General features: G+C 39.1%; 1 protein-coding gene across 4 annotated transcripts in view; it reads left to right on the forward strand.

Annotated features, from left to right (window-relative positions):
* Positions 1-27,182, forward strand: part of frmd3 (FERM domain containing 3) — a 66,527-nt gene that overhangs the window by 25,089 nt on the left and 14,256 nt on the right. The window contains exons 4-13 of one of the 4 annotated variants that reach the window (XM_014414423.4): positions 1,265-1,346; positions 10,038-10,135; positions 13,046-13,169; positions 14,966-15,053; positions 16,961-17,049; positions 18,496-18,559; positions 18,964-18,999; positions 23,009-23,097; positions 24,668-24,742; positions 27,049-27,117. In XM_014414423.4, coding sequence (XP_014269909.2) covers positions 1,265-1,346; positions 10,038-10,135; positions 13,046-13,169; positions 14,966-15,053; positions 16,961-17,049; positions 18,496-18,559; positions 18,964-18,999; positions 23,009-23,097; positions 24,668-24,742; positions 27,049-27,117 — 814 coding nt within the window. The remainder of the gene's footprint in view (positions 1-1,264; positions 1,347-10,037; positions 10,136-13,045; positions 13,170-14,965; positions 15,054-16,960; positions 17,050-18,495; positions 18,560-18,963; positions 19,000-23,008; positions 23,098-24,667; positions 24,743-27,048; positions 27,118-27,182) is intronic. The other 3 variants (XM_012918073.5, XM_014414425.4, XM_023155647.3) reach the window with 3 other exon arrangements.

Here is a 27,182-nt window from a genome sequence, read left to right on the forward strand (position 1 = left end):
TCAAATATTAGCTTTCAACATTCATGTGTCAGAGAAGGCAAATTCGAGGCTACAGACCCTCTATAATGGATATGGACCCCGTGGCGTCTGTAACCATAATATTAGATTTTCTGACATAGTTCACAGGCTACAATTTTTTCCACTCTCAAAATTGGCAAAGAGTACCCTCAAAGCAAGCAAATGTAGAAAACCACAAAATTGGATTGATTGTGTCCATCAGAAAATTCAAATTGCAAAGCTGCCACACAGGAAGTGACATCAAATCTCCGCAATGCTTTGATCTACGCTTTGAACCAAACATGGAGTGAAAATTTTATATCGAGCAAACAAAATTCTGGCATTTGATCACTAGATCCTCAGACCAAAGCTATCAGTTAACTGTTTAACTGTAAGTAAGCGCCAAAGACACCAAATGGGAGTTGAGATGGGTAAAGGGTCCTTTAAGATGTTTTATTTCTTTAATAACCAAAATAAAATAAATTCAGACTTCAAAAAAAATCTTATCTGTGCTATTTTCACTTCAGGAAGTGTAAATTATTTATAATGCATTATATACAATTACTGTATATAATTAAATCTGTTGCTGTGTATGATGGTTTCCTCTCAGTGTTTCAGTGTTTTGGTGTTTGTATATCTTGTAAATGTTCTAACTTCACAGGGTAAACATTGAATATGTTTATAAGCAGATGAGCTGTGTGAGACTTCAGGAGGGAGTTGAAGCTATCGCTGTCATTTGATCCAAACCCTTCAGCCTGTTATTGAGTATATGTGTGTGTGTCTGTGACCGCTTATGTAACCTTGTGTATGTATGTTACGGTGCATATTTAAATACTATTCAAAGCACAAATCCTCTCCTAGAGATATGAAATGTTTTAGGACTCAGATCAAAGGAGAAGAAACAGACCCCAGTTCAAGTGAAGCACATGCCCATGTGTGTGTGTGTGTGTGAGAGTAATTACTGTAATTATGAGGTGACTAATCAGTATTGGAGACATGCTGTGGTTTCTGTTTTTGTCCCCAGCTTCTTCTTCTACATAATCTTCATGGCTCCTCTGTCCTCTCTTCCCCTCATTTATCTTTCCTCTTCTTTCCTCTTCTTATCTGTTTCTTAAAATCTTCTACTTTCCTTCTGATTCCCTTTATCATATCTGTCAAGCTTATCTCCTCTTTTTTCCTCCACGTTCTAACAGCCTTTTAACTTTCCTTACAGTTTCTGGTCTCTCTTAGTTTTTCCATCTCAACATCGTGTCTTTCTTGTCTCCAGCAGCTCAGCAGCCGTACACGATGTGCTTCCGGGTCAAGTTTTACCCGCATGAGCCAATGAAAATCAAGGAAGAACTCACCAGGTAAACAAGCACTGGCAATGGCGTATGAGTGACAGAGAAAGAAGGCAGGCTGAGAGAAAATGTAAAGTATTTCAGAGGATTTTCATGGACAAATATCTCTAGAGAGAGGAATTGAAAGAATTGAAAATATCCAGTGAGTTGAAGTCAATATGAAACAAAGCCTCTGAAAAATGTATTTGCCATGCAGAATTAAGGAAAGTCCAACTTGGTACTAGCAAGCTATACCTAATAAAAATATGTTAGTGACAGATGAAGACATTTGGCTAATTTTGTCTGACTGATTTGTCTAAAAACAGACTATTATATGACTTATAAAACTATTTCAGTATGCGTTATTAAATGTTCTCAAGTGATTGATTACTTAAAGTTGGGCATTGACTGAACACAGTGCAAACACACCGGTGTTATACACTGAGCCAGACGTGAAGGCTCTCAAAACTGTAGATGAGCCCATGAAGATACTATATAAGTAAACAAACTAAATAAAAGATTTGGAGAGAGTCTGCTCCACCACCAGCGCCACCTCTGCCAAAACAGAGCCAAACACACAAAGCTTCTCTCAGGCGCGGTGATAATTAGAGACACTCACCCAGCAGGGACTTGTGTTCTCTGCCCTACGTCTTACCAACTCTGCTTCTCTTTATCAGTCCTAATTTTCTCTTCAATTCCTCCATCCATTCACTTCCATCCTTTTTCCTCTCTGCCTTCGCTTGTTTTTTTGTCTTTCCGCCCCCAGTGTCTCCTCCCTTCCTGCTGTCGATCGTTCTTCTTCCTCACTGTCATCTCCCCCTCCACCCTCAGGTGTCTCTTCACACCTTTCAAGTCACGTTTCCGCGTCTTTCTGTCCTATATTTTTGTCTTGAGATATTTCTGGAACCTATCCCTCTTTTCTTGCCTAATTTCAACTTAGCTGAATTCTGCTTCAGTTTTTCTCCAGATGTATTATTTATTAGCTCTTCCTCCCTCTGAAAGAGCTGCGTGTCCATTTCTGTTCATTCACGTGTCCTAAAGAAACAAACAACCTCTTCTTAGAGTCCTAAGGAAAAGCATCACACTGGCACACTACTTATAAGTTTGAAGTGGAAGATGAAGTTGAGATGAGTCGGAAAAGTTCAGAAGGAAATGCAGTCAGTAATAAAATCCTGTCGAGTTCTCAATATGGAGTTATGTCTGGGAGCAATTTTTTTCCCATCATCAAAATCCCCAAACTTTTAATGGTAAAATGTGCCTGCTCCAGTTTGCAAGATGTAATTTTAACTCTTGTATATGAAGCACTACTGAAGATAGATGAAAAAGTTAACCCACTGTTCTATAGATCTGTAATTATTAGAGATGGACCGATCCGATATTACGTATCGGTATCGGTCCGATACTGACCTAAATTACTGGATCGGATATCGGAGAAAAATAAAAAATGTAATCCGATCCATTAAATATCACGAAAGCACCTCACAAAACTTGCAACACGCCGTAACTCACCTCAGAACGTTAGCACGTCGGAGCAGTATGCATCACGTGATAGAGCGGCTGTGGCATGCGGGACCTGTGGTGGTCTGGATAGCATTTGGAGCTTCGCTAGCAACCCGGCATTTCATCTCCGACAAAGTTATCCCGAGAGAAGTAAAGCAAGTGTGTAAGTCCATCTCTGAATGTTTGTAAAGCATTCCTGCGTTAAGCTTAACAAGAGATATATGGAGCGACTGCTTCTTCTTGCTGCTACTTCAATCATGAAACTGCTTAATGATCAGCTGATCGGCTTTTCTGTCGTGAGTCCGTGTCTCTAGTTTGCTTTTGGCCCACTTCGCACCAGAAAGAGGAAACCAGCGGCTGAACAACAGCAGCACGTTTAAGCTTGATCAGCTGTTGTTAGAATGTATTTAATATTACTTTCTACACCAGGATCTTTTTCTACGTAGCTGACGGCTGTAACTGTGCAGGGGCGGATCTAGCAAAGTTTAGCCAAGGGGGCCGATAGGGCATTAACAGGGAAAAGGGGGCACAAAGACATACTTTTCTTTCTTATTCTCATTTAAAATGTCTAGCTTTTAATAAATAATTATCTGACACCCAAAGTTTTAATTTGATGCAAAATGAATAGAAGTCCATTACTGTATATAGTAACTATTACAGTTTTTTCTGAATGCTTAAACCCTAACTGTGATTCCTGTAGCACAATCTCTAAAACTATTCAGACTTATAGCAAAACCACTCACTGAGTTTGCAAAACTAAAAGCACAAAAACTGCTTTGCACTCAGTTTGCAATTTTGTAACACACACTTTGCAAAACTGTAGGCACAATTCACTGCACAACACTCAATTACCAAATTTCCAACACACTCCTAGCAAAAGTATACACATGTATGGCTATCATTAACACTAACTTGCCAACTGTCTGGCACACTTTCACATGTCAAAACTTTCTTAGATAATTAGTTCACTTTGCAATCAGCCTAAGCACTATAATACAGGTAAGCTGTGTGTGCAGAGTACAATGGAGGGAGCAGAAAGAGTGAGAAGTAGAGGAGGCCGAGGAAGAGGACGTGGAGGTGAAGAAGTAGGATGAAGAGGACGACAAGGACAAGGAGGAGCAAGAGGAAGACGAGGAGGAGGGAGAGGAAGATGAGGAGGGGGGAGAGGAAGGGTAGGAAGAGTAAGAAATAGAATTGCTGATGACATCAGAGCTACAATAGTGGACCATGTAATCAACCGTGGAATGACCCCCAACGGGTCCAGCCTAACTCGAGCCGCTACACTGTAGCAAGCACCATAAGGACATCTTGAAATGAGAATCGGTTAGTACAGTCACTTCGCACAAAGATTTGTAGCACTGCCATATGCCAATGAGAAACACACCAATACCATTGATGTAAAAATACTGAAATTGTTACTTTACAGAATTGCTAGATGACCAGATGCTGGGGGCAGAGGAAGCATGTTCACTGCAGACCAAGTAACCCATATAGTCATTATGGCGATTGCAAATAATCCTATACTTGGAAATAAACACTTGTGTTTGTTTTGATGTACTTGAAGTTTGGATCCCTCTATGCTTATGGATCTATGACAGAAGTATGAGCTCAAACTGACATAGCCTACCTTGTGCACAGAGAAAGCAAAAGCCAGATGTGTTTTGTATTCATACCATCAGTGTGCAGTTGGCGCATTGTGTGCTTAGTAGATGATGGCTTGTGTGTACTGTTTGATACGGAAACACCATTTTTATGAAGGTGTGAAGAGTTAATCTAGCTGTGTTTGCTTTTGCAAGAGAACTACAATGTTTTGATTATTGGGTGACAGGTTTTCTTATTTGTGTGAAGAGTTTTGCAAAATTAGCCAATAGTTACAAAAAATGTGCTTAAGCAATCAGAAAAAACTGTATGTATAATATATATACCCTAGTAAGCTATAGTACTTTTTCCTTTGGGAAGGTACCATCTGTGCAGTCTGCAATTTTGTTGAAGAAAGATGTTGAATCTATTTAATATTTCTTGAAAAATAATTGATTTCTGTGCATTTTTTTTCACACTGCATCAAATTAAGGTTGATTACGTCGATTAAGCATCATGAGGTGGAGCGTGAGGGGTGGTTCCCCATTTTTTATTTATTTATTTTTGTTGCTGGGAGTTGGAACCCTATTAGTTAGGTTGCTCAATATTTACGCTAAGTACTCTTTAAAATACCAGAATAGGGAGGATGGTGCAGGTTTACAGTTTTTTACAGACGCTAGGACACATTTCTCAATACTTAGGTCACGTTTGCAAAACTCCTCACACAGTGAGCACAACAGAAGTCTATGTGGGCTAAACTGAGGACCAGTTATCATTGTTTTGGCACAAAATGCATTCAATGACTACATCTCTCAAATTTCATGAATCATCTTCTCACTCAGACACAACAACTGCCAAAAATCTTTGTACGTACAGGACATTTTGCATGTGCTTACATACTGTTTTCAAAACTGTTACAGTTTTTTCTGATTGCTTAAGCACATTTTTTGTAACTATTGGCTAATTTTGCAAAACTCTTCACACAAATAAGAAAACCTGTCACCCAATAATCAAAACATTGTAGTTCTCTTGCAAAAGCAAACACAGCTAGATTAACTCTTCACACCTTCGTAAAAATGGTGTTTCCGTATCAAACAGTACACACAGGCCATCATCTACTAAGCACACAATGCGCCAACTGCACACTGATGGTATGAATACAAAACACATCTGGCTTTTGCTTCCTCTGTGCACAAGGTAGGCTATGTCAGTTTGAGCTCATACTTCTGTCATAGATCCATAAGCATAGAGGGATCCAAACTTCAAGTACATCAAAACAAACACAAGTGTTTATTTCCAAGTATAGGATTATTTGCAATCGCCATAATGACTATATGGGTTACTTGGTCTGCAGTGAACATGCTTCCTCTGCCCCCAGCATCTGGTCATCTAGCAATTCTGTAAAGTAACAATTTCAGTATTTTTACATCAATGGTATTGGTGTGTTTCTCATTGGCATATGGCAGTGCTACAAATCTTTGTGCGAAGTGACTGTACTAACCGATTCTCATTTCAAGATGTCCTTATGGTGCTTGCTACAGTGTAGCGGCTCGAGTTAGGCTGGACCCGTTGGCCAGCTACCCTCAGGGTCATTCCACGGTTGATTACATGGTCCACTATTGTAGCTCTGATGTCATCAGCAATTCTATTTCTTACTCTTCCTACCCTTCCTCTCCCCCCTCCTCATCTTCCTCTCCCTCCTCCTCGTCTTCCTCTTGCTCCTCCTTGTCCTTGTCGTCCTCTTCATCCTACTTCTTCACCTCCACGTCCTCTTCCTCGGCCTCCTCTACTTCTCACTCTTTCTGCTCCCTCCATTGTACTCCGCACACACAGCTTACCTGTATTATAGTGCTTAGGCTGATTGCAAAGTGAACTAATTATCTAAGAAAGTTTTGACATGTGAAAGTGTGCCAGACAGTTGGCAAGTTAGTGTTAATGATAGCCATACATGTGTATACTTTTGCTAGGAGTGTGTTGGAAATTTGGTAATTGAGTGTTGTGCAGTGAATTGTGCCTACAGTTTTGCAAAGTGTGTGTTACAAAATTGCAAACTGAGTGCAAAGCAGTTTTTGTGCTTTTAGTTTTGCAAACTCAGTGAGTGGTTTTGCTATAAGTCTGAATAGTTTTAGAGATTGTGCTACAGGAATCACAGTTAGGGTTTAAGCATTCAGAAAAAACTGTTAAACTTATGGCCAAAACAATAACACAATGCAAAACTTGAAAAGACAGCAAAATCCAACAGCAATATTTTATTGAAACATATTTTAAATCTAAAAATGCAGTTTAACCAGCCACAGCTTATTCTCATTGTAGATGAACATCTACACAGGTGTTACTCCTTCAATTTTTCAACTCCTTCAATTCTGGCATGCCAGAAGATTCTTTCCTAGGTGCATTGCCCTAGATGACATAAGATGTGATGTGGCCAAATGGAGAAGACCGAGTAGATTAGCATTACTATTGTATGTGTATCAGTGGATGGTGTGTATACAAATTCTTGTATTTTGGGATTACTTAGTGCAAAAAAATAAAAATACATAAACAAATATTAATGAATTCTGCATGATGTCTGATTCATTCCAGTAACATATATTGAAATTATAAACAGAGATGTGTCCTTGTTTTACACAAGAAAACACTGTGTAATGCTACATGTTGTTAGTGTTTTTTAGGTCATTGTTTTGTGGGTGACAAAGTGTGTTTGTCGGCTGTCAACCTTTGCTAGTGTTCTGGAAGAATGAGTTTATTTGAGACCTGAATGAAGTCTTTTGTTAGTTGTAGTGCATTTTGAATGTGAAATGAACTGCTTTGCCAAGCTGACGGTCAGTTAGGAGGATTGTGTGAAGAGTTTTGCAAAAGTGACCTAAGTATTGGGAAATGTGTCCTAGCGTCTGTAAAAAACTGTAAGTTTATTAGATTGATCAGTATTGCTGAACTATGAAATATTTTTTTTTGCATACAGGTATAACAGAATAGCTTTAGTGTAGTTGTTGTTTTAAACTTGAGTATGAACTTATACAAAATGCAGCAAGATATTTAAAAAACAGTTTTGTTGATTAAAAAACACTATATCGGATTCATATCGGTATCGGCAGATATCCAAATTTATGATATCGGTATCGGTATCGGACATAAAAAAGTGGTATCGTGCCATCTCTAGTAATTATTGATTATGGTATTAGGTGTTTGGTACCTCACATTACAGATATTAATTACTAACAGGTGTAATTTTTAGCACGGCAGAAAAGTGCATAGGGACTTCTTTTTTTTTTTGTTTTTAATTAAATATGCAGTTCAGAGTTCACCAAATGCTGACTGTGTGTCTCTGTTCATTTTCATACACAAATATTTCACAGTGCTGGAATTACAGTTTTTTCTGAATGCTTAAACCCTAACTGTGATTCCTGTAGCACAATCTCTAAAACTATTCAGACTTATAGCAAAACCACTCACTGAGTTTGCAAAACTAAAAGCACAAAAACTGCTTTGCACTCAGTTTGCAATTTTGTAACACACACTTTGCAAAACTGTAGGCACAATTCACTGCACAACACTCAATTACCAAATTTCCAACACACTCCTAGCAAAAGTATACACATGTATGGCTATCATTAACACTAACTTGCCAACTGTCTGGCACACTTTCACATGTCAAAACTTTCTTAGATAATTAGTTCACTTTGCAATCAGCCTAAGCACTATAATACAGGTAAGCTGTGTGTGCGGAGTACAATGGAGGGAGCAGAAAGAGTGAGAAGTAGAGGAGGCCGAGGAAGAGGACGTGGAGGTGAAGAAATAGGATGAAGAGGACGACAAGGACAAGGAGGAGCAAGAGGAAGACGAGGAGGGGGGAGAGGAAGATGAGGAGGGGGGAGAGGAAGGGTAGGAAGAGTAAGAAATAGAATTGCTGATGACATCAGAGCTACAATAGTGGACCATGTCATCAACCGTGGAATGACCCTGAGGGTAGCTGGCCAACGGGTCCAGCCTAAACTGAGCCGCTACACTGTAGCAAGTACCATAAGGACATCTTGAAATGAGAATCGGTTAGTACAGTCACTTTGCACAAAGATTTGTAGCACTGCCATATGCCAATGAGAAACACACCAATACCATTGATGTAAAAATACTGAAATTGTTACTTTACAGAATTGCTAGATGACCAGATGCTGGGGCAGAGGAAGCATGTTCACTGCAGACCAAGTAACCCATATAGTCATTATGGCGATTGCAAATAATCTTATACTTGGAAATAAACACTTGTGTTTGTTTTGATGTGTTTGAATAAACACCAGTACTTGAAGTTTGGATCCCTCTATGCTTATGGATCTATGACAGAAGTATGAGCTCAAACTGACATAGCCTACCTTGTGCACAGAGAAAGCAAAAGCCAGATGTGTTTTGTATTCATACCATCAGTGTGCAGTTGGCGCATTGTGTGCTTAGTAGATGATGGCTTGTGTGTACTGTTTGATACGGAAACACCATTTTTACGAAGGTGTGAAGAGTTAATCTAGCTGTGTTTGCTTTTGCAAGAGAACTACAATGTTTTGATTATTGGGTGACAGGTTTTCTTATTTGTGTGAAGAGTTTTGCAAAATTAGCCAATAGTTACAAAAAATGTGCTTAAGCAATCAGAAAAAACTGTAAAGGGCAAAGTCAGCACTTAATCGTTATCTAAGGATTTTACAGAGTCAGGCTGACTATATTACTTATCTAGCCAATATAACACACATGAGTAATTTTAACATTATTTGTGTAAAAGAATGCACTCACATGAAGAAGTTTGACATATTTTGTCAATTATTTATACTATATTGACATTATTCATTCATACTTGCAAACTAAAGTATATAAAGGTGCTCTTTTTGTAGAATTTAAATTTATCTCGGACATTTATCTTCATGCAGAATAACGACATAATTTCTGTGTTTAAGTGTGCACCAAATCTTAATCTGGATTTTTCTATGCTTAAGTCATTTAAGAAACCTGAAAAGCAAATCTGTGTACGCAGACATTCTGACTCAATGTCCTAAAATAAGAGGAAGCACAAAGAAAGAAAAATTATCTAAATGTAGATCATGGTGTTTATTTATAGAGTCAGCAGCACTCTGACTCTATAAATAAAACTATTTAGCTACAGCAGCAGGGTTTTCGCTCCATTCAATCTTTTATGCTTTGCCTCTCCTGTGTCTTTCCCTCAATGAAAAACAAGTTTGATGAGTCAGTTGACTCAGTGGTGACGTCCCAACTGGAAACTCATCTGTTCCCCACTTTTTTTTTGTCTTCACGCTAACACGAGACAAGTCTGCATGTCAGTAGCACTGAAGGTGTTTCCATAGTAGCTAAAGTACCACATTCTGCTGGTGAAGATGTATGTTGCCATAGTTATACTTTCCTTAACTACCATGGCAACAGTTTCAGATTGTTACTTTCTCATTGGGTGGTGAATTTTCATCCAAACTATTTGGAAATAGAAATTGTGAAAGCGGGGTATTGGTTCCCCTTCATAATGTGAGCAGTGGCTTTATATAGTATATTGTAATTAAACGTCTTTTATTTATTTGATTTATTTTAAATAAAAATCTGTATTTATGCTATAAGAATTTATTTCTGTAACTTTATGCATGCATGTGCATCCAGGTATCTCCTGTACCTTCAGTTGAAGAGAGACATCTATCATGGTCGTCTACTGTGTCCTTTTGCTGAAGCTGCATATCTGGGAGCCTGCATCATACAGGGTGAGGACTTACTCATAGTGGATGTATTAGAGATGTAGCCAATATTTCACAATTACATCCTTGGTGACATGTTGGAGTTTTAAATGAAAATCACACATATACATTTACACAATTTAATTTGTAAATTATAAGGGCTGCTATTACTGAAATGACTGAGCTGCTTGGGTTGTGGCTGTAATAAGAATAAGAATAAGGATAATATTTTCTAGCCTTTTCCAGAATGCACATTTGCAAAGTGCTTCATAATTTGAATAGAATGAACACATCAAATTAAGTTAAGAAACTGTAATTACAAATTTGAGTTATGGTGCCTGAGCTGTTGACTCTTGACAATGAAATCTGTAGTCTGTAGCCTCAAATCAAAAGTAATCAGCTGAAGTCCAAAAGCACAAGCTGTAAAATAACTACTAACAAATCACTGTTTGATCCTGCAAATGCATTTATTTCCTTATTTAATCCATATTATTTAAATATTAAATAAATTAAATTAAATCAAAATTTGAATATAGTCCCAAATCACAACAACACTAAGATAATACCAAGAAAATAGAGAAAACCTCAATGATGATATGACCCAATATAAGCAAGGGCTTTGGCAACAGTGGGAAGGAAAAACTCCCTTTTAGCAGGAATAAACCTCAGTGAGAGTAGGCCATCTGACATTATCCGTGGGGGTGAGGTGGAGGAGATACTGTTTATTGATTGTAAATATCCAACTACCCACCAACACCACACTATCTAATGCTAGTTTGTCTATCTGATGTTTTTATCATCAGTGCTTTTTAATGTCATTTATAGAAAATCACTGACAAACACAATTTTAACATGTAAAATCAGATATATCAACTGTAGTCCACATGTTTGCAGGTTTATCATTTTCTTCATTAAGCTTGAATAAACAAGCTCATTGCAAAGAACAAACGTTTAGGAAATTTAAAAATGATGCCAACTAAAAGTAAAATACCTCTTTTAGGTTACTGAAATAACTTTATAAGTCAAAGTGATGTTTTAAGTTTGTTTAATTCAAGATTTCTATTCTGAAATACCCATGTGCTTTTTTTTTATTTACATTTTGCTGATTTATAAATACTTGTCTTATTCAAGCATTTAAAAAGTTCAGCTAACTGTCATTACTATGTATAGTTACGCAGTCTGTTAATCTAGCGTTACAGAATTATAGTTTTAAATTTGAGCATCCTCTTGCACTGTGTTGGGTAAAATTCAACACTCAGTTAATTTAATGTGCTTAACTGTGTATTTGAACCAAACAATGATCTTACCTAATTATATCAAATGTAACTGAACTTTCATCCAACCTCTGTGTAACCACAGTCTAACCCCTGTTTGACTAAGTTTGTCCTCATTAACCGGCTGCATTTCACAGCATCACACTGTCATTATCCTACTTTTTTTTTTTAAAAAAAGTAGATGTATGTGGACTACTGGGAAAAGGAATAGAAGAGATTTTTTTTCTATAGTCAATTAAACGTAACCGTTTAATGCTGAATCACAGCGCAGAGCCACTTGCTTTAATATGGATTAAGAAAAGAATTAGCTGGGCTTTATCATATAAATGAACCCTTGTGGCTCATACACAAATCCTTGAACTCTGCTAACACCCTCTGATTGGCTCATATCCCCAGAGAAGAGAGTGTGACTGGTTCACTTATCTCAAAACAGAGCATGTCTGCAGTGTATCATTGGCTGCTCTGATTAACTACGACAGGTCTCTGTCCTACTTTGTCAGGGTGTTGATTATAGAGCTGGGGAATAGTTTGAGGATTATTGTTTAATTAAACTCCAGGCAAGTTTTTGATTAAACCTTTATAAAGATACTTAATTAAGATATCATTAAAAAAATAAATTAGTGGATTCAATGAGCACAACAATGATCTGTTATTTGAGTCAATTGCTCATAAGTATCTTATTCTGTGGAAATAAAAAAAATTAATAAGGGAAAGATCTGTCTTTGGGCCTTTGTCTTAATTTGAGCAACCAGGAAATTTGCTGATGATACAAAGCTGTTTAATATTACAGCAGGCATTTTGTACTTGGTGCTATATGAGCTTTCTATTTTTCTGTGGGGGAAAACTGGAAGTTTTTTAACCCTAACTGTTAATATGGTCGTAGCCAGAGCAATCGTGGCTCAAGAGTTGGCAGTTCGTCTTGTAATCGGAAGGTTGCTGGTTCGGACAGTCTCGGTCATTGTGTTCTTGGGCAAGACACTTCACCCGTTGCCTACTGGTGGTCAAAGGGCCCGGTGCTGCCAGTGTCCTGCAGCCTCGCCTCTGTCAGTGCGCCCCAGGGCAGCTGTGGCTACAATGTAGCTTGCCATCACCAGTGTGTGAATGGGTGAATGACTGAATGTAGTGTAAAGCGCTTTGGGGTCCTTAGGGACTGAGTAAAGCGCTATACAAATACAGGCCATTTACCATAGCCGTTAGTCCAGCCACCCGCTGCACTCATGGTGTCACAGCTATTCTAACACTTTACACACAAATACAAAACAGGCATGTGACCATGCCTAATAATAGCTTGCAGTCTATAACTGTTCTGACCCAGCCATTTGCAATCCTACAATATAAATATAGAAGCAGTTGCATGTAAATGGAATAAGTACTATAAAATTAAAGTTACAAATTACAAGCTTGCTTAATATGCAACGTTCAAGTTGAGTAAAGCTTATTTGCAAAATAAAACATCTTTCTTTATTTAATTTTGCTTTACAATGCAGTTTTTATGTTAACCTGAGCAACATGACTACTAATTGTAGCTTCATACTATATATGCAGTCAAGGTGTGTTAAATTAGTTCTTTCAATAAGTTAACAAACAATGTATACCCATTTCCTGATGTATTTGACCTATTTTCAGATAATATTTTTACTGAAATCACCCTTTCTCTTTATAGCTGAGCTTGGGGACTATGACCCAGAGGAGCACCCATCAGACTACATCAGAGACTTCAAGCTGTTCCCTAAACAATCCCTCAAACTGGAGAGGAAGATAATGGAAATTCACAAGAATGAGCTCAGGTGAAAGACTAATATATATATTTTTTGTCTCGTGGTTTTGCTGTTTGTCTGGAGAAGGCTTTTTTGGTCTATTGTGGGCTTTTTGGGGGTATTGTTATCACCTCGCCAGGCAGACAGGCAGTGTGTACAGCCAAGTTTGTGAATGTGATAACTCGATGATAAGGCAATGTAGGATTTTTGAATTAATTGAGCTTTGGCGCAGCTACTTTTTTGAAGATCTTGAGAACACAATAACAAGGTGATGAAGGAGTTGCACATTTATACCATAGGTGCATCTACTAGGAGGCTGAGGGATAGCACTAGCGGCCGCCAGTACTTTTTTTATTGTTGTACCGTTTGATGTTGGTGGCAGGTGCTATGCTCACTCCTGTAATCTGTGTTTTAAAACAGGCTGCTGAGACAACTGTCTACACAGCAGACAATAAAATGCTGCCTTTCTTTCTGGTTAGACACAGAATTGTGTGATACCCAGAGATTTAAGCTTCATTGCACTGGAGAAGGTATTCTCAGTCGAGATTTGTTTGAAAGTAAATAAAAACATCCATTAGCTTAGAGGAATGAGCATGAATTATTTATTTCATGCTCCGTTTAGACACCTTGCTTGTTACTACTACAGAATTTAAATTTTGATGAAAATCACTCATCCCTGATAAATTTGATCGTCTTGTGTTCTTTTGCATATGAACAAAAGCTAGGCATTCTGGGTACCACAACTGTATCTTTGAACCCTTATTCGCCTCTTTTCAACCATGTGATTACCTTTCCTGAAGGGAAAATGGTTCTGCAATAAAGAATAGTTTGAGTAAAGAGTCATTAAAAAAGCATGTACTCAGTAGATTGACTATGTACTCTACAGGTACAGAATAAGTTTCTACATTACATGCAGTACTGTATACATAAATCCCCTCTCCTGGGTTGTTTGTGTGTTGCTGCAGCGATTAATAATGTCGTGACCGTCACACTTAACAGTGATTATAAAACATCAAAGACAAATCCTTCATTTCCCACAGCACAGAGGCAGATGATGCCAAGTGCCCTCTGTCTGGCCCGATGGGTACGACTGACAGGATTAACAGCATGTTGATCAGTACTGAGCTGTACAGAGACTTCAGGTGATTTTTGAATGGGAAGCACTCTGTCTGCAAGCTACATTTCCACAGGCATTCTGTAATGGTTTTTATGCTTTCCTTTATCTGCACAGACAGATCCAATATATGCGTGTGCAATTTTAAAGTTGATTTATATGTCTGGAGTCTTGAAGTGAACCAGTGTACCACACTCATTTTCCTAATTTGCAGCACTTAGACTAATGAGCAAGTAAAGCATTAATGCCCCGCCCCCCCCACAACCCCTTTGCCTGGTTTGTTATGACTGTTTCCTTTTATAATAATAAGAGATAAGTGTACTCACTTTAATTGGTTAAAAATTCTGTAATACTTTTATTTAAACTGATATTGTCTAAATACTGTAGACTTAGTACGACAAGCAACCTTGTCCTTGTAAAAGAAACTAGCCTAGCAGTGGAGGGTTAGTGCTGTTCTTTCTGGAGAAAAAATAGCAATCCTTAGAATAAAAAGTCAACGCAAATTTGTTCACAACCAAACTCTCTAGATATTGACCTTTAAATCTCAAAACTCTAATAAGATAATTGCATGTATTGATTTTCTATCTGGTTGTATCCGACATTTAAGTGAAATCCAATTGAAAGTAATCCAACATAGGAACACCTTAATAACATATTCTTCAGTCTGTCAGTGTATAAAGTTGGGTCTCTCCTTTCCTCTATTTTCTATCAGGGGCCAGTGTGCTGAACTAGCAGAGCTGAACATGCTCCAAAGGGCTCACAGTCTTGAAACATATGGAGTCGACCCTCACCCATGCAAGGTAACGTAACTGGAGAATATATACAGTACACAGTAGCTTTACACATAATGGGTTACGCACTGATTTCCACACAGATGGCTTCATGTGGGTGTTATACTTTCCATGCACACAAGCATGTGCGTATCCACTTGTGTTCGTGTGATTTCGTCATCATAGGGTGTTGCGTGTTCCATAGACTGTATATAAAAGATGGATGTAGCCACCGTGTCATATGTTGATTAGTGAGCTCCCGTTCTAAAGCTTTGAGGTGAGTATTTTTGCCATCTAAAAAGCTAGTGCTGGATATGACTGTGAAACCACACATTCATTGACTAATAATTTCAGATGTACAGCTCAACAGCCAGTGAGTATAGTTTTCCCATTTTAATAATGACCATAAGTTTTTAGAAAAGAAAGTAATATTTTATTAAGTACAAGCTTAAACTAAGGGTTGAGCTCATAAAGTCACGAGAAAAGGGTTTGCTGAGCTGACAGAGCAAGAGAGCCAAGGGCTGTTTTCCCAAAGACTTGTATACACCCAGAAGTGTTTTTGCACCAACATGAGGCGCCCCCTGCTGGCCATTAAAAACTATGCACGTTTTAAGGCAATTATGCATTGGATGAACTTTTCAGATGCAAAAGCTACATTCATCTCTTTTGCACACAGTCTATGGTTGGGCCTGTGCAATTTGTTGTGACCTTATAGACAGATGGTACATACTGTATTTTATGGACAATCACACCAGCTGTGCAGCTGGCAAAATTAACCAGCCCAGGACACAGATTAAGTAAGTGTCCAGATGAAAATATGGAGGTTTTGCAAGAAAATAATATTTTGCCGACAGCTGTCACCAATTAATAGCTCTCCACACTGGTAACCCACTGCTACTACTACTACACGAAAACACCGTTGCACACACGTGTTGCACCGACGCAAGCTAGCAATTCCGTAAACGTCTCTATTGCTCAAAAAAGAAACAGCTCCATCCAGTGGCGTGTCGCATTATAGCACCTGTCTACCTGGCCTCACATACTTGCTCCAAGCAGATTAGGAAATAATTTAAGGCCAAGAGCTTATGTGCAATTTACGCTATCACATCCAAGCCAGCTAGTTAATGTTCCCTCCTTGAAAACTAAATAAACTAGGTCCATAAAGAAGCCACTGTTCTGAGGACACAGTGACTTCACTGACTGATCAGAGACCACCATGGTTAGTCAGTGTCATTGATTTGTCTTTCAGCTTTAAATTGCTAAAACTAAACTGTACTATCAGATATGTTACACTTGCTATTCTGCTTCATTCTCCTGTTACTTGTTTCTTTGTTTCTTGTGCTATCCCAATAGATTGAACAGACTGCATCTGATAAAGAAAAACAATATTTTACAACTTGCTCATGGCTCGCTCTCATCCTTTCTGTTCATCTTCTGCCAAGCTGAAGTGTGAAATAGGGACATCCTCTTGTGAACAGACAAATCAAAGGATACAAAGCAGATTAACAAGATATTTAAATTCTGTCTAGTGGGAAGGATCCCCTTTATCTGTTCCACTCTTGTCTGGCAGGCTTTTTTTAAATTAGTTTGCTGGAAATAGCTGTTACTGCAAGTACTGTACTATCATGCACATGCAGATCTATGGAGATAAAGTAAGTAAGCACTAAGATGTGGGAAGCACACAGGGGAAAGGGAGGGATTTACACAGATATATAAAGATGAATACAAATTTAGAGATTTACTGATGATTAATGATGTGGAAGTTATTATTTTGATTTTTCCTCACTACATCAGATTTAGTCCATCAGTCGGTATTTTAACTGCCTTGTTCTTGATTAATTAAAAAGTTTAATGACAAACATGGGATTTTGTGCATCAACCAATGAGGTCATAGATAGTCCACTTGCCTTACATGCTGTGATATGTGTTTTTTTCAGGACTTTACAGGCTCTACTGCCTTTCTTGGGTTCACAGCCACAGGTTTTGTGGTCTTCCAGGGAAACAAGAGGATTCACCTCCTCAAATGGTAAAAACATCAACCTGTAAAAAGCTTCTTTTGGCTGCTCCCTTAATCACAGGTTGTCAGCACAGCAGAAGGCTCCACATATTTGATTTGCTAGATTCTTACACCAGACGCCCTTCCCTTCACAGCATTTAACGGATTACCGTCTCCAGTCTCGAACTGGGAGTCTTTTGTATGCTGGGAAAAAAGCAAACCACTACAATGTGTAGCCACAATTGTCAATCATTAAACATAAATATTAAATGTCTAATCACTAACAAAGCTAACTGCAGAAAACTCTATATTTATGCTTTATCGCTGAAGTATTGCTAAACTTATAATTTTTATTAGAAGCAAATTAAAATAATCATCTCTAACTTTTCCTTGCAGGCAGAACCGTTTGTTTATTTAAACATGACATCTATAAGATTATCTTGCTACAGAGTGTTAAAATACACTTTCCTATAGCCATGCTTTCCTTAAGCAGCAGTTGTAGTACCTCCATATTCATAGTTTTAAACAAAAGTTCATAAGAATAAGGAGAAAAATGTAGTTTATCTATCAAAAGTAATAAGAATTGATAGTGTTATTTTAAACTATGCACCATTGGTAATTAAACTGATAAAAACACACAATATTTTTTGAAATGAGCTATGTGTGTAAAAATTTTTTAAAAAAGAATATGAACGCAGCCCAACAAATGGCAGTGCAATGAACTTTGCACTTTAATTTGCAAAGTCATCGCGTTTAAAATAGTTGCAGCTTTATAGGAACTCTGCTATCTTTTGCCAATGAATGGCATCACGTTGGCAATTACCTGCAATCTGTTTGTGATACTACAGCGAATAACTGTGATAAATGGCGATAGATGGCGATTTAATGGCAAAATGACGTAGGCGCTTAGCAACCTTAGTTTTATATAGAAATATAAAAAGAATACAACCAGCTGACAACCAGCTGAGTCAAGTCCTCTGTTGCTAAGAGATGCGTTGTAAGCAAGTTCTGCTCATCAGTGCAGACTTACGCAGATTGATTGCAATGTGTTGCCAATCTGTTCGGCTGCAGTTATTTGCAAATCCTACCAAACTTTCTGAGAGTGAGTGTAATCACTTCAGACTGTGATGCTGTTTGTTGGTCTTAAGGAGGTTGCCTACCTAAAGGTACTATTCTAAGTTGCTCTACTTGTACCTGGTTAACAGTTATAGGCCAACCATAGTACAAATATACATTTGCTCCTTTAATCAAAGTTTCTTTTAACCCAATATTTCTTTTAACTGGCATTTTTTCTCTATGACATCAGCAACTGGAACTTGTGTTGCTTGGGTGGCTTCTTGTGAAGACATCTTTACAATGACACAATCAATGACAGCAGAACTTTAAATGTACTTAAAGCTTTAAGTTTAGCATTTAGCCTATATTTAACTCTCATCTGCAGATATTTCAAAGTCTTAACTCTGTGTTTGTTTGCAGGGCTGACGTTAGCAAGCTGAAGTTTGAAGGAAAAACCTTTTACGTCATTGGCATTCAGAAAGAGGTGAGCGAGGTGTCTCTAAAAGGTTAAAAATGATGACTCAAGTGAGATGTGCAGTTTCCTCCATGTCCTGGTGATGAATTGTGCATTTTTGCACCAAAGTAATCAACATCCTGCTGACTTGTTAGATATAAACTTCTAACATGTGTTCATTACTTATTACAAAGGCAAATGTTGCACAGTCAGACTGCAGAATTTGAGATCAGTTGTGTGTTAGTGACTGTTTGCCAACCCTGAGCAAAACGGACGTCCTTCATTCTCTTTCCTCCTTCTTTCCTCCTTCTCCCTCCCCTTTCCCCCTATCCTCATCTGTGTAATGGTTTTGTCAGATAAATGTGCTAAGTGACTGTACTGTTTGTTATCCTGTCCACCATCACACACACTGTATATGTGTGTCGCTGTTTCAGATCTCCTTAACAGGCAGGATTCACTGTAACAGGATGGTGGGTGTGTTACAACCTCCTAATTCACATTATGTGCTGACTGTGGCCCAAATATTAGACTCCTTCACTGCACCGCATCCCTAACAAAGATAAACTACAATATACAGTGGGGCAAAAAAGTATTTAGTCAGCCACCGATTGTGCAAGTTCCCCCACTTAAAATGATGACAGAGGTCAGTAATTTGCACCAGAGGTACACTTCAACTGTGAGAGACAGAATGTGAAAAAAAAATCCATGAATCCACATGGTAGGATTTGTAAAGAATTTATTCGTAAATCAGGGTGGAAAATAAGTATTTGGTCACCTCAAACAAGGAAAATCTCTGGCTCTCACAGACCTGTAACGTCTTCTGTAAGAAGCTTTTCTGTCCCCCACTCGTTACCTGTATGAATGGCACCTGTTTGAACTCATCATCTGTATAAAAGACACCTGTCCACAGCCTCAAACAGTCAGACTCCAAACGCCGCCATGGCCAAGACCAAAGAGCTTTCGAAGGACACCAGGAAAAGTATTGTAGACCTGCACCAGACTGGGAAGAGTGAATCTACAATAGGCAAGCAGCTTGGTGTGAAAAAATCAACTGTGGGAGCAATCATCAGAAAATGGAAGACATACAAGACCACTGATAATCTCCCACGATCTGGGGCTCCACGCAAGATCTCATCCCGTGGGGTCAAAATGATCATGAGAACGGTGAGCAAAGATCCCAGAACCACACGGGGGGACCTGGTGAATGACCTGCAGAGAGCTGGGACCAAAGTAACAAAGGTCACCATCAGTAACACACTACAACGGCAGGGAATCAAATCCCGCAGTGCCAGACGTGTTCCGCTGCTGAAGCCAGTGCATGTCCAGGCCCGTCTGAAGTTTGCCAGAGAGCACATGGATGATACAGCAGAGGATTGGGAGAATGTCATGTGGTCAGATGAAACCAAAGTAGAACTTTTTGGTATAAACTCAACTCGTCGTGTTTGGAGGAAGAAGAATACTGAGTTGCATCCCAAGAACACCATACCTACTGTGAAGCATGGGGGTGGAAACATCATGCTATGGGGCTGTTTTTCTGCCAAGGGGACAGGACGACTGATCCGTGTTAAGGACAGAATGAATGGGGCCATGTATCGTGAGATTTTGAGCCAAAACCTCCTTCCATCAGTGAGAACTTTGAAGATGAAACGAGGCTGGGTCTTCCAACATGACAATGATCCAAAACACACCGCCCGGGCAACAAAGGAGTGGCTCCGTAAGAAGCATTTGAAAGTCCTGGAGTGGCCTAGCCAGTCTCCAGACCTCAACCCCATAGAAAATCTGTGGCGGGAGTTGAAAGTCCGTGTTGCTCGGCGACAGCCCCAAAACATCACTGCTCTCGAGAAGATCTGCATGGAGGAATGGGCCAAAATACCAGCTACTGTGTGTGCAAACCTGGTAAAGACCTATAGTAAACGTTTGACCTCTGTTATTGCCAACAAAGGTTATGTTACAAAGTATTGAGTTGTATTTTTGTTATTGACCAAATACTTATTTTCCACCCTGATTTACGAATAAATTCTTTACAAATCCTACCATGTGGATTCATGGATTTTTTTTTTTTTTTTTTTTTTTTTCCACATTCTGTCTCTCACAGTTGAAGTGTACCTCTGGTGCAAATTACTGACCTCTGTCATCATTTTAGGTGGGGGAACTTGCACAATCGGTGGCTGACTAAATACTTTTTTGCCCCACTGTATGACATGGTGTCTCCAAACTGAAACAGAAAGCAAGTACTAACTTTCAAACAGTGGATGTCTTGCATTTGGGACACATGCTTCATCTGGTTGCTTGATGTTTATCAACCAACAGAGCTGTGGTAGATTCTGAGCAGCAGTTTCAGTGCCTCGTCTATCTGCATACTTTATTTTTTCAGGATTTACAACCGATGTGCTCTTTACCTTCAGTCTGCCTGAAGCAGCTCAAAAACACCTGCAAATCCTTGCAGCTAAAGCCATTTTGCTCTTAAATCTACCAATCAGCCAATCGATGAGTGTCAAAGCTGTTGTCTTCATTACAGAAGCTCAGTTCCGCTCTTTCATCGCTGCTTAACTTGTCAGTCTGTCTGCCTTGTCTGTCTGTTCGGCTCCTCGTGAAAGGCTGAAGATGCACTATTATCTCTGTGTTTCTGTCTCTTCTCTCTGTGTGTAAACATAGTCATCTCTGGTGAGTAAATACAAGTAAAAACAGTAGCGCAAATCGTTGTTGTATTTAAGTCCTCAATTTGACACCTTTACCCGCAGCCCTGCCCTCGCCTCACTTTATGATTGGAGGAACCTTTTATCCATGTTTTATTTCTTTTTTCATGATATTGTCATTAAGTGTTGTTTGTCTGGTGTGTTATATAAAAGTTCTCTCTGCTCTCATTTCATATGATCGCAGTTCTTCCGTGGCTTCCGTCCCCGTCTTGTTCACCATGTAATCAAATTCACCCTCTGACTTCCAGTGAACTATAGATTAACATGCAATGTTTCGCTGCTTAATCTATAACTCTATCCATGCCTCATTCATCTCATTCAATTTTTTCATAACCGTTTCATCCTTTTGATTGTGTGGGTGTGTGTGTACTTTATTTATGTGAGGATTTGTGTGTTGATGCTTGTTTCCTGAATTTTCCACCATGTGGCAGGTCACTCCTCACTCTTCCCTCTCCTCTGATTACCCAAACCTACCTGTCCCACTTTGAGCTGATTGCAGGTTATATAGATGAAACACTTTTATGAGATCAAAGTCACAAATTCTTGGTCAGCTTCTTTTTGGCTGACTCAACAGTTAACTCCTAACACACAAGCATGGCTTACCCTGTGCATGGACCTCAGTTTCATAATCAGCTGTGATATGTAAAGAACAAAAAAGACTTACTTCAGTTTTCAAGGTTAGCTCAACTACTGTACATCAAATCCCATTTGATTCAATTTGTTTGGATGAGCAGTTCTAGAAAAACCTTTTTTCCCCAAACAAGCGTGTTTTTGAACAACCCATCTGCCACTCGATCAGGTGTCACAACGCACCGGTGAACGCACAGCAACGACCGCATAGGTTCTGCTGATGTAGGACGCCGCCCTGCTGTGCGTTCATGCATGTCTGAAAAGCATGTTGCAGAGAAGTGGTTGCAGCTGTAAAAGGCTGTATTTGAACCACGATCGTGATCTTTTAATAAACCTAATTGGTCCTTTACTGTAGGCACACAGAGTAAATAGCATCATCTTTATTGTAGTTAAATACATTTCTGACATCTGAGTTGATTTTTACGTTTTAGAATGTACAATTTCGGTCTCTTCCCCTCAGTGGATGATTTTTTTCAATTAACTCTTTTTTTTCCCCCCAAAAAATCCAAGTCAACGCTTTTGCACGTCAGCCAAAGTGGGACCAAAGGCAGATTAACACGCAGTCCTGGCGCCTTCACACACCTGTGAACACACACATGGCAACTGAAGCACATGTGTGTAAATCACACCTGCATACCTAATATAACTGATATGTGACAGTTTGGGGGCTGCGCAATATAGCTGATGAAGTGGGCACAGACTGGACCCTTTCACTGCTGTCAACTTAACAGTGAAGTGTTTTTTATTTTAACAGACACTTATAGCGGTATAATATCATATTCTGTTACAGTATCTCATTCTCATGTTATTGATTTCATTGCTTCGTCTCTGCCTCTATCCTCTTTACTGAACAGTATTGATCTGGCGTCCCACGTTCCCAGACTTGCAGAGCCAGAGACTAGATGTTTCCGGGAATAAATCTCTCCTCTTAGTCCATAAAAACCCATGTTCTGCCTTTTAATGCTGAGCACTGTGACCGAATGACTTTATCTTGCCAAGCTTACAGCTTAGGGTCTGTGGGTCAGCATTTTGCACAGCTCCCTCACATTACGTTCAGCTCTTTTCTTGTCCTTATTCACAGTTTTTTCTTTTCCAGTAAGCTCATTTCTCATCCTCACTGTCACTCTTTCTGTCTTTGTCCTTTTCTGTGTAGAAGAAGCTGGTGTTGACATTTCACACCTCGACCCCTGCAGCGTGTAAGCACTTATGGAAGTGCGGGGTGGAGAACCAGGCCTTTTACAAGTACGTCTGCACACACACAAACACGCACACAAATTCATTTTTATTTTTATTGAGTTCTTCCTGTAACTGCTGAGACTGTGCAGGATCAGCTTACACCAAAACCCCGAATCCAGTAGGAACGTTTTGAGCTCTTATATCGAGCCAAGATTTTGCTTCACTTCAAAACCGACTTAATTTTAGCACATTATCTCCTTAATTTACTCCCAGTACTGCAAGGACATGTCGTCGTCCTTCACTGGGGAGCAGCTGATTGCTCCAAGGCCATTGATCTCATCTGCAAAGACTATTGACCCCACTGGCACGGAGGGAAGGGAAACAAGGTTCATGACAAGACAAGATGCTAACATCTATGTTCATTAATGTAATCGAGAATCAAATATAGTGGGCAAGCACAACAGATCTGCTCCTTTTTGTCAATCCCAGTTCAGTGAGAATATGAGGAGAGCAGACTGATGAATATAAAACAACCGAGATGGAAAAACACAAGAGGATGTCACATCTGCAATGTAAAATTTGCACAAAATAACAACCCAGGATCTTCAAGAGATCCTGAACCGTTCATCTTTTCCTATCAGCTTCACACTTATTCATCATTCCTCAACCAAGATGGCTATTCTTCATTTAAGGTTGTTCCTGAGCTTGATATTAGCAGTTGGATCTTTTGCTCATGTCTGAGAAGATGAGCCGTGTGAAAAGAAAAGGAAGAGGCACCAAACAGCAAAGTGCGTGTGGGCGTGGAGGGGGATAAGAAGGCTCAGCGGCTCTGAACAGCTGGTCTCATTTGATGGAGAGAGGTCAGGCTGGAGGAGATGAGATTTTCCAAAGGTTTGACGCAAGAACTGGAGGCTGCTTTGTGACGGATTTCTCTACGGTGGCCTTCCTCCTCCACACTGTCAGTCAATCTGAAGGTCTCCCGCTCTCTCTTAACTGCAGGCATTCTTCACTTTTCACATGCTTTTCTCTCTGCCTTGCTTTATTTTATCAAGAGGCACCATACATGCAGACAATCTTACAAAAGGAAGACATCGTTATGAATTTGTAAAATAGCCCTTGCCCCATACAACCCTGAATACTGACTTCCTAATGACAGCAGCTCATGTGTCTCTAAAAGGCGGACTGAGATGGAGTGGATGTCAGCTCGGATGTCAGACAAGCATCAGAGCCGCTAAATCAAATCAGAGTGAATTGAGTTTGTGAACGGCAGCCAAGCAGAGCTTTTCCAGCATATGGTGTCTCGTGCACGAAGGAGAGCAGACATGTGTGTGTCTGTGCTCTAGCTCCTTCTCTGCTGCACTGGAGTCTGGTTTCACATGATAAATTATATAGAATGAAACATGAAGGTTTGACCTCCAGCCATGAGCTTTTAAAAAGACACACCGTGCTGTAAGCTTGTTGAGAGGCTACTCTGTGTTCTGCGAGAAAAAAAATTAGTGAAACATTATTGTGATGAGAGTTTGAGCCTTTAAAAATCTGTTATTCTGCTACGACATGTGTTAGTCAGGGTTCAGTGTGCAAGGCTGCTGTACACGTAATGTGTCTCTTTTTGTTTCTTCCTTTCTTTGTCTGACAGGTGTGCAAAGTCAAGTCAGATAAAAACAGTTTCCAGCAGTAATATCTTCTTCAAAGGCAGCAGGTTCAGATACAGGTGAGGTGTATTATATGATTAAAGAAATCATAAGGAATATGTGCAAAGAGAATTGGGAACAACAGAGATGAGGGGGGTATGGTACATTTCAAGCACTGAAATGTAAAGAGTTAATTTTGTGTAAAAGTGTACAGAGTGTTTCGGTCCTGCACATTGTCACCTTACTCTTTACTAACAGCAGCATCATCTTACCCCATGCATTTGTTGCCAAAGTGACAAAAATGGATGGAAAATTAGATCATCAAGACACCAAATAACCAAGATGGGAGTTCTCGTCATTGCACATCAGCACCTACATCCTGGTTTCTATGATTTACTGACTCTAATATCACCGGAAAGCTTCTATATACTCTGTTATTGAAGCTAAGTGAGCCCTGATTCTCCTCTCAGACAAAGCTCTTTACCAGGCTTACACTTCAGCCTGCCCCATTTCATCAGCTCGCTGAAGCATTTTGGCTTAAGGGCTCAGCGATGAGTAATAGCATATGGTGGAATTTGTTCTGAAAAATGGGAATTGGTCATTTGTGCAAAACAGGACTGAGATTTGTATCCCATAAATGAAGGCAGTTTATGCAAAGCCGAGCAGATCGGGTCTTCACATAATGTGTGTTGATCCAGCTGATTCCAGTATTTCCACCAGTGCTGATGCCACTGTCGCTTGAGATATGAAGTGCGTATGTTTTATATCACCCCCTAATTTATGACTTAAACATCAGTCTAAACAACAATAGATTAATGGGTAAGATGAAGAAGCCTGCTGGCTTTAAACAGTGCAGTTACAGTCTGACTAATGAAGCTGCCGACTGATGGCAGGAAACTGTCTGCTCAACAGGAACAACACTGAATGTAAGCCGAGTAGCATCAAATCTGATTTTCTCCTTTTCTTTTATGACATGAAGCAATCGGTGTAACTCAGACATACTGTCCGTGAAATTATAGTAGCACATTAAAAAACAAAAAATGCTCATGGGAAACTCTGCATTAATATGAAAAACTGCAAAGACCCTTGCTGCATTAATAGAAATTAAGAGTATAAGTAGCAGCCAAGTGCTGCTATTCAAATGCACTTCATTAACTGAATGATTACTTCAAGTAAAACTCATTCGAGACATTCTCAGGAGGGGACATCCCAGAAAATTCACCCCAAGGTCAGGTCGTGCAGTGCTCAGAGAAACTCAGACTCTATAGAACTCAGTTAGCATGTTAAATGCTAAAGTTCGCAACAGTACATTTAGATAACAACTGAACAAGTGTGGCTAGGTGGATTCTTAGGAGAAAGTCTCTTCTTTCTAACAACAAGGCAGCACAGCTTAGGTGTTCAAAATTATATCTGTCCAAAAAATAAGACTTTTGGAACAATGTGCTTTGGACAGTCAAAGTCAAAGTGGACCGAATTTCAGCACAAACTGTGATGCATGGTAGTATACTCATATGGAAACGATATATATAAATCTTATAAAGTTTGTATCTGTCTTGTGTGAAACTTGTATGAAAAGCATACAAGAGTGAAAACAGATATAAGATCCCTTGAAAAATTCTAGAAATGAAACTTGTATGTTTTGGATACTTAATAAAACAATATATGAAAGTAATGAGAAAGTGGCCACTTTCATGAGTAAATCATATAAGCCTTATATGATTCACTATATGAAGTAGGCCACATCTTATGCAAGTGTTTTATAAGTTTTTACTATTTATTTTCCATATGGGTAGGGTTGATGATATGGGCTTAATTTGTAGCCACAGGACCTCTACATTTGCAGCCGTTGAGCCGACCATAAACTCCTTTGCACACTAAAGATTTCTAGATTCAAATGTGAGGCTGTCTATCAAACAACTTGGATCAATATGACAATGATCCCAAGCAACTGCAACAGACTGTTTGAAAAAGGAATGATTCAAGGCGTTGCAATGGTCCAGTCAAAGTCTGGACCTCAAACCGACTGCAATGCTGTGATGGGACCTTAAGAGAGCTGCGCATAAACAAATACCTGTGATGTGAGAGACTTATAGAACAGACATATAGAAAATTATTACTTCATATTATTGTTGCAAAAGGTGGTTCTACAAGCTACTGCTTATTTTTTCAGATGATAGCATAGAGTGAACTTATTCATATTACTGTCACAAAGGGCCTCGGGAGGTTTGTATAGTTCTACAAATATGCATGTAAATGAAAAGGAGTACATTTTTTACAGACCTGCCTATAGGGAGACTAATGACCTGCCATCGTAACATTTTATTTTCAATTACAGTATTTTTATAAACACAAACCAACCTTTAACTTATGTGTTTTTCTGTGTTAGTGGCAGAGTAGCCAAGGAAGTGATAGAAGCCAGCTCCAAAATTCAGAGGGAGCCACCAGAAGTGCGCAGGTAAGGACATCTGAGAAATTACCTGAAGTCACACTATTTCATATAAAACATAAAATAAGGACAAT

Source organism: Maylandia zebra, linkage group LG12, assembly GCF_041146795.1.
Source record: "Maylandia zebra isolate NMK-2024a linkage group LG12, Mzebra_GT3a, whole genome shotgun sequence".
NCBI lineage: Eukaryota > Metazoa > Chordata > Actinopteri > Cichliformes > Cichlidae > Maylandia > Maylandia zebra.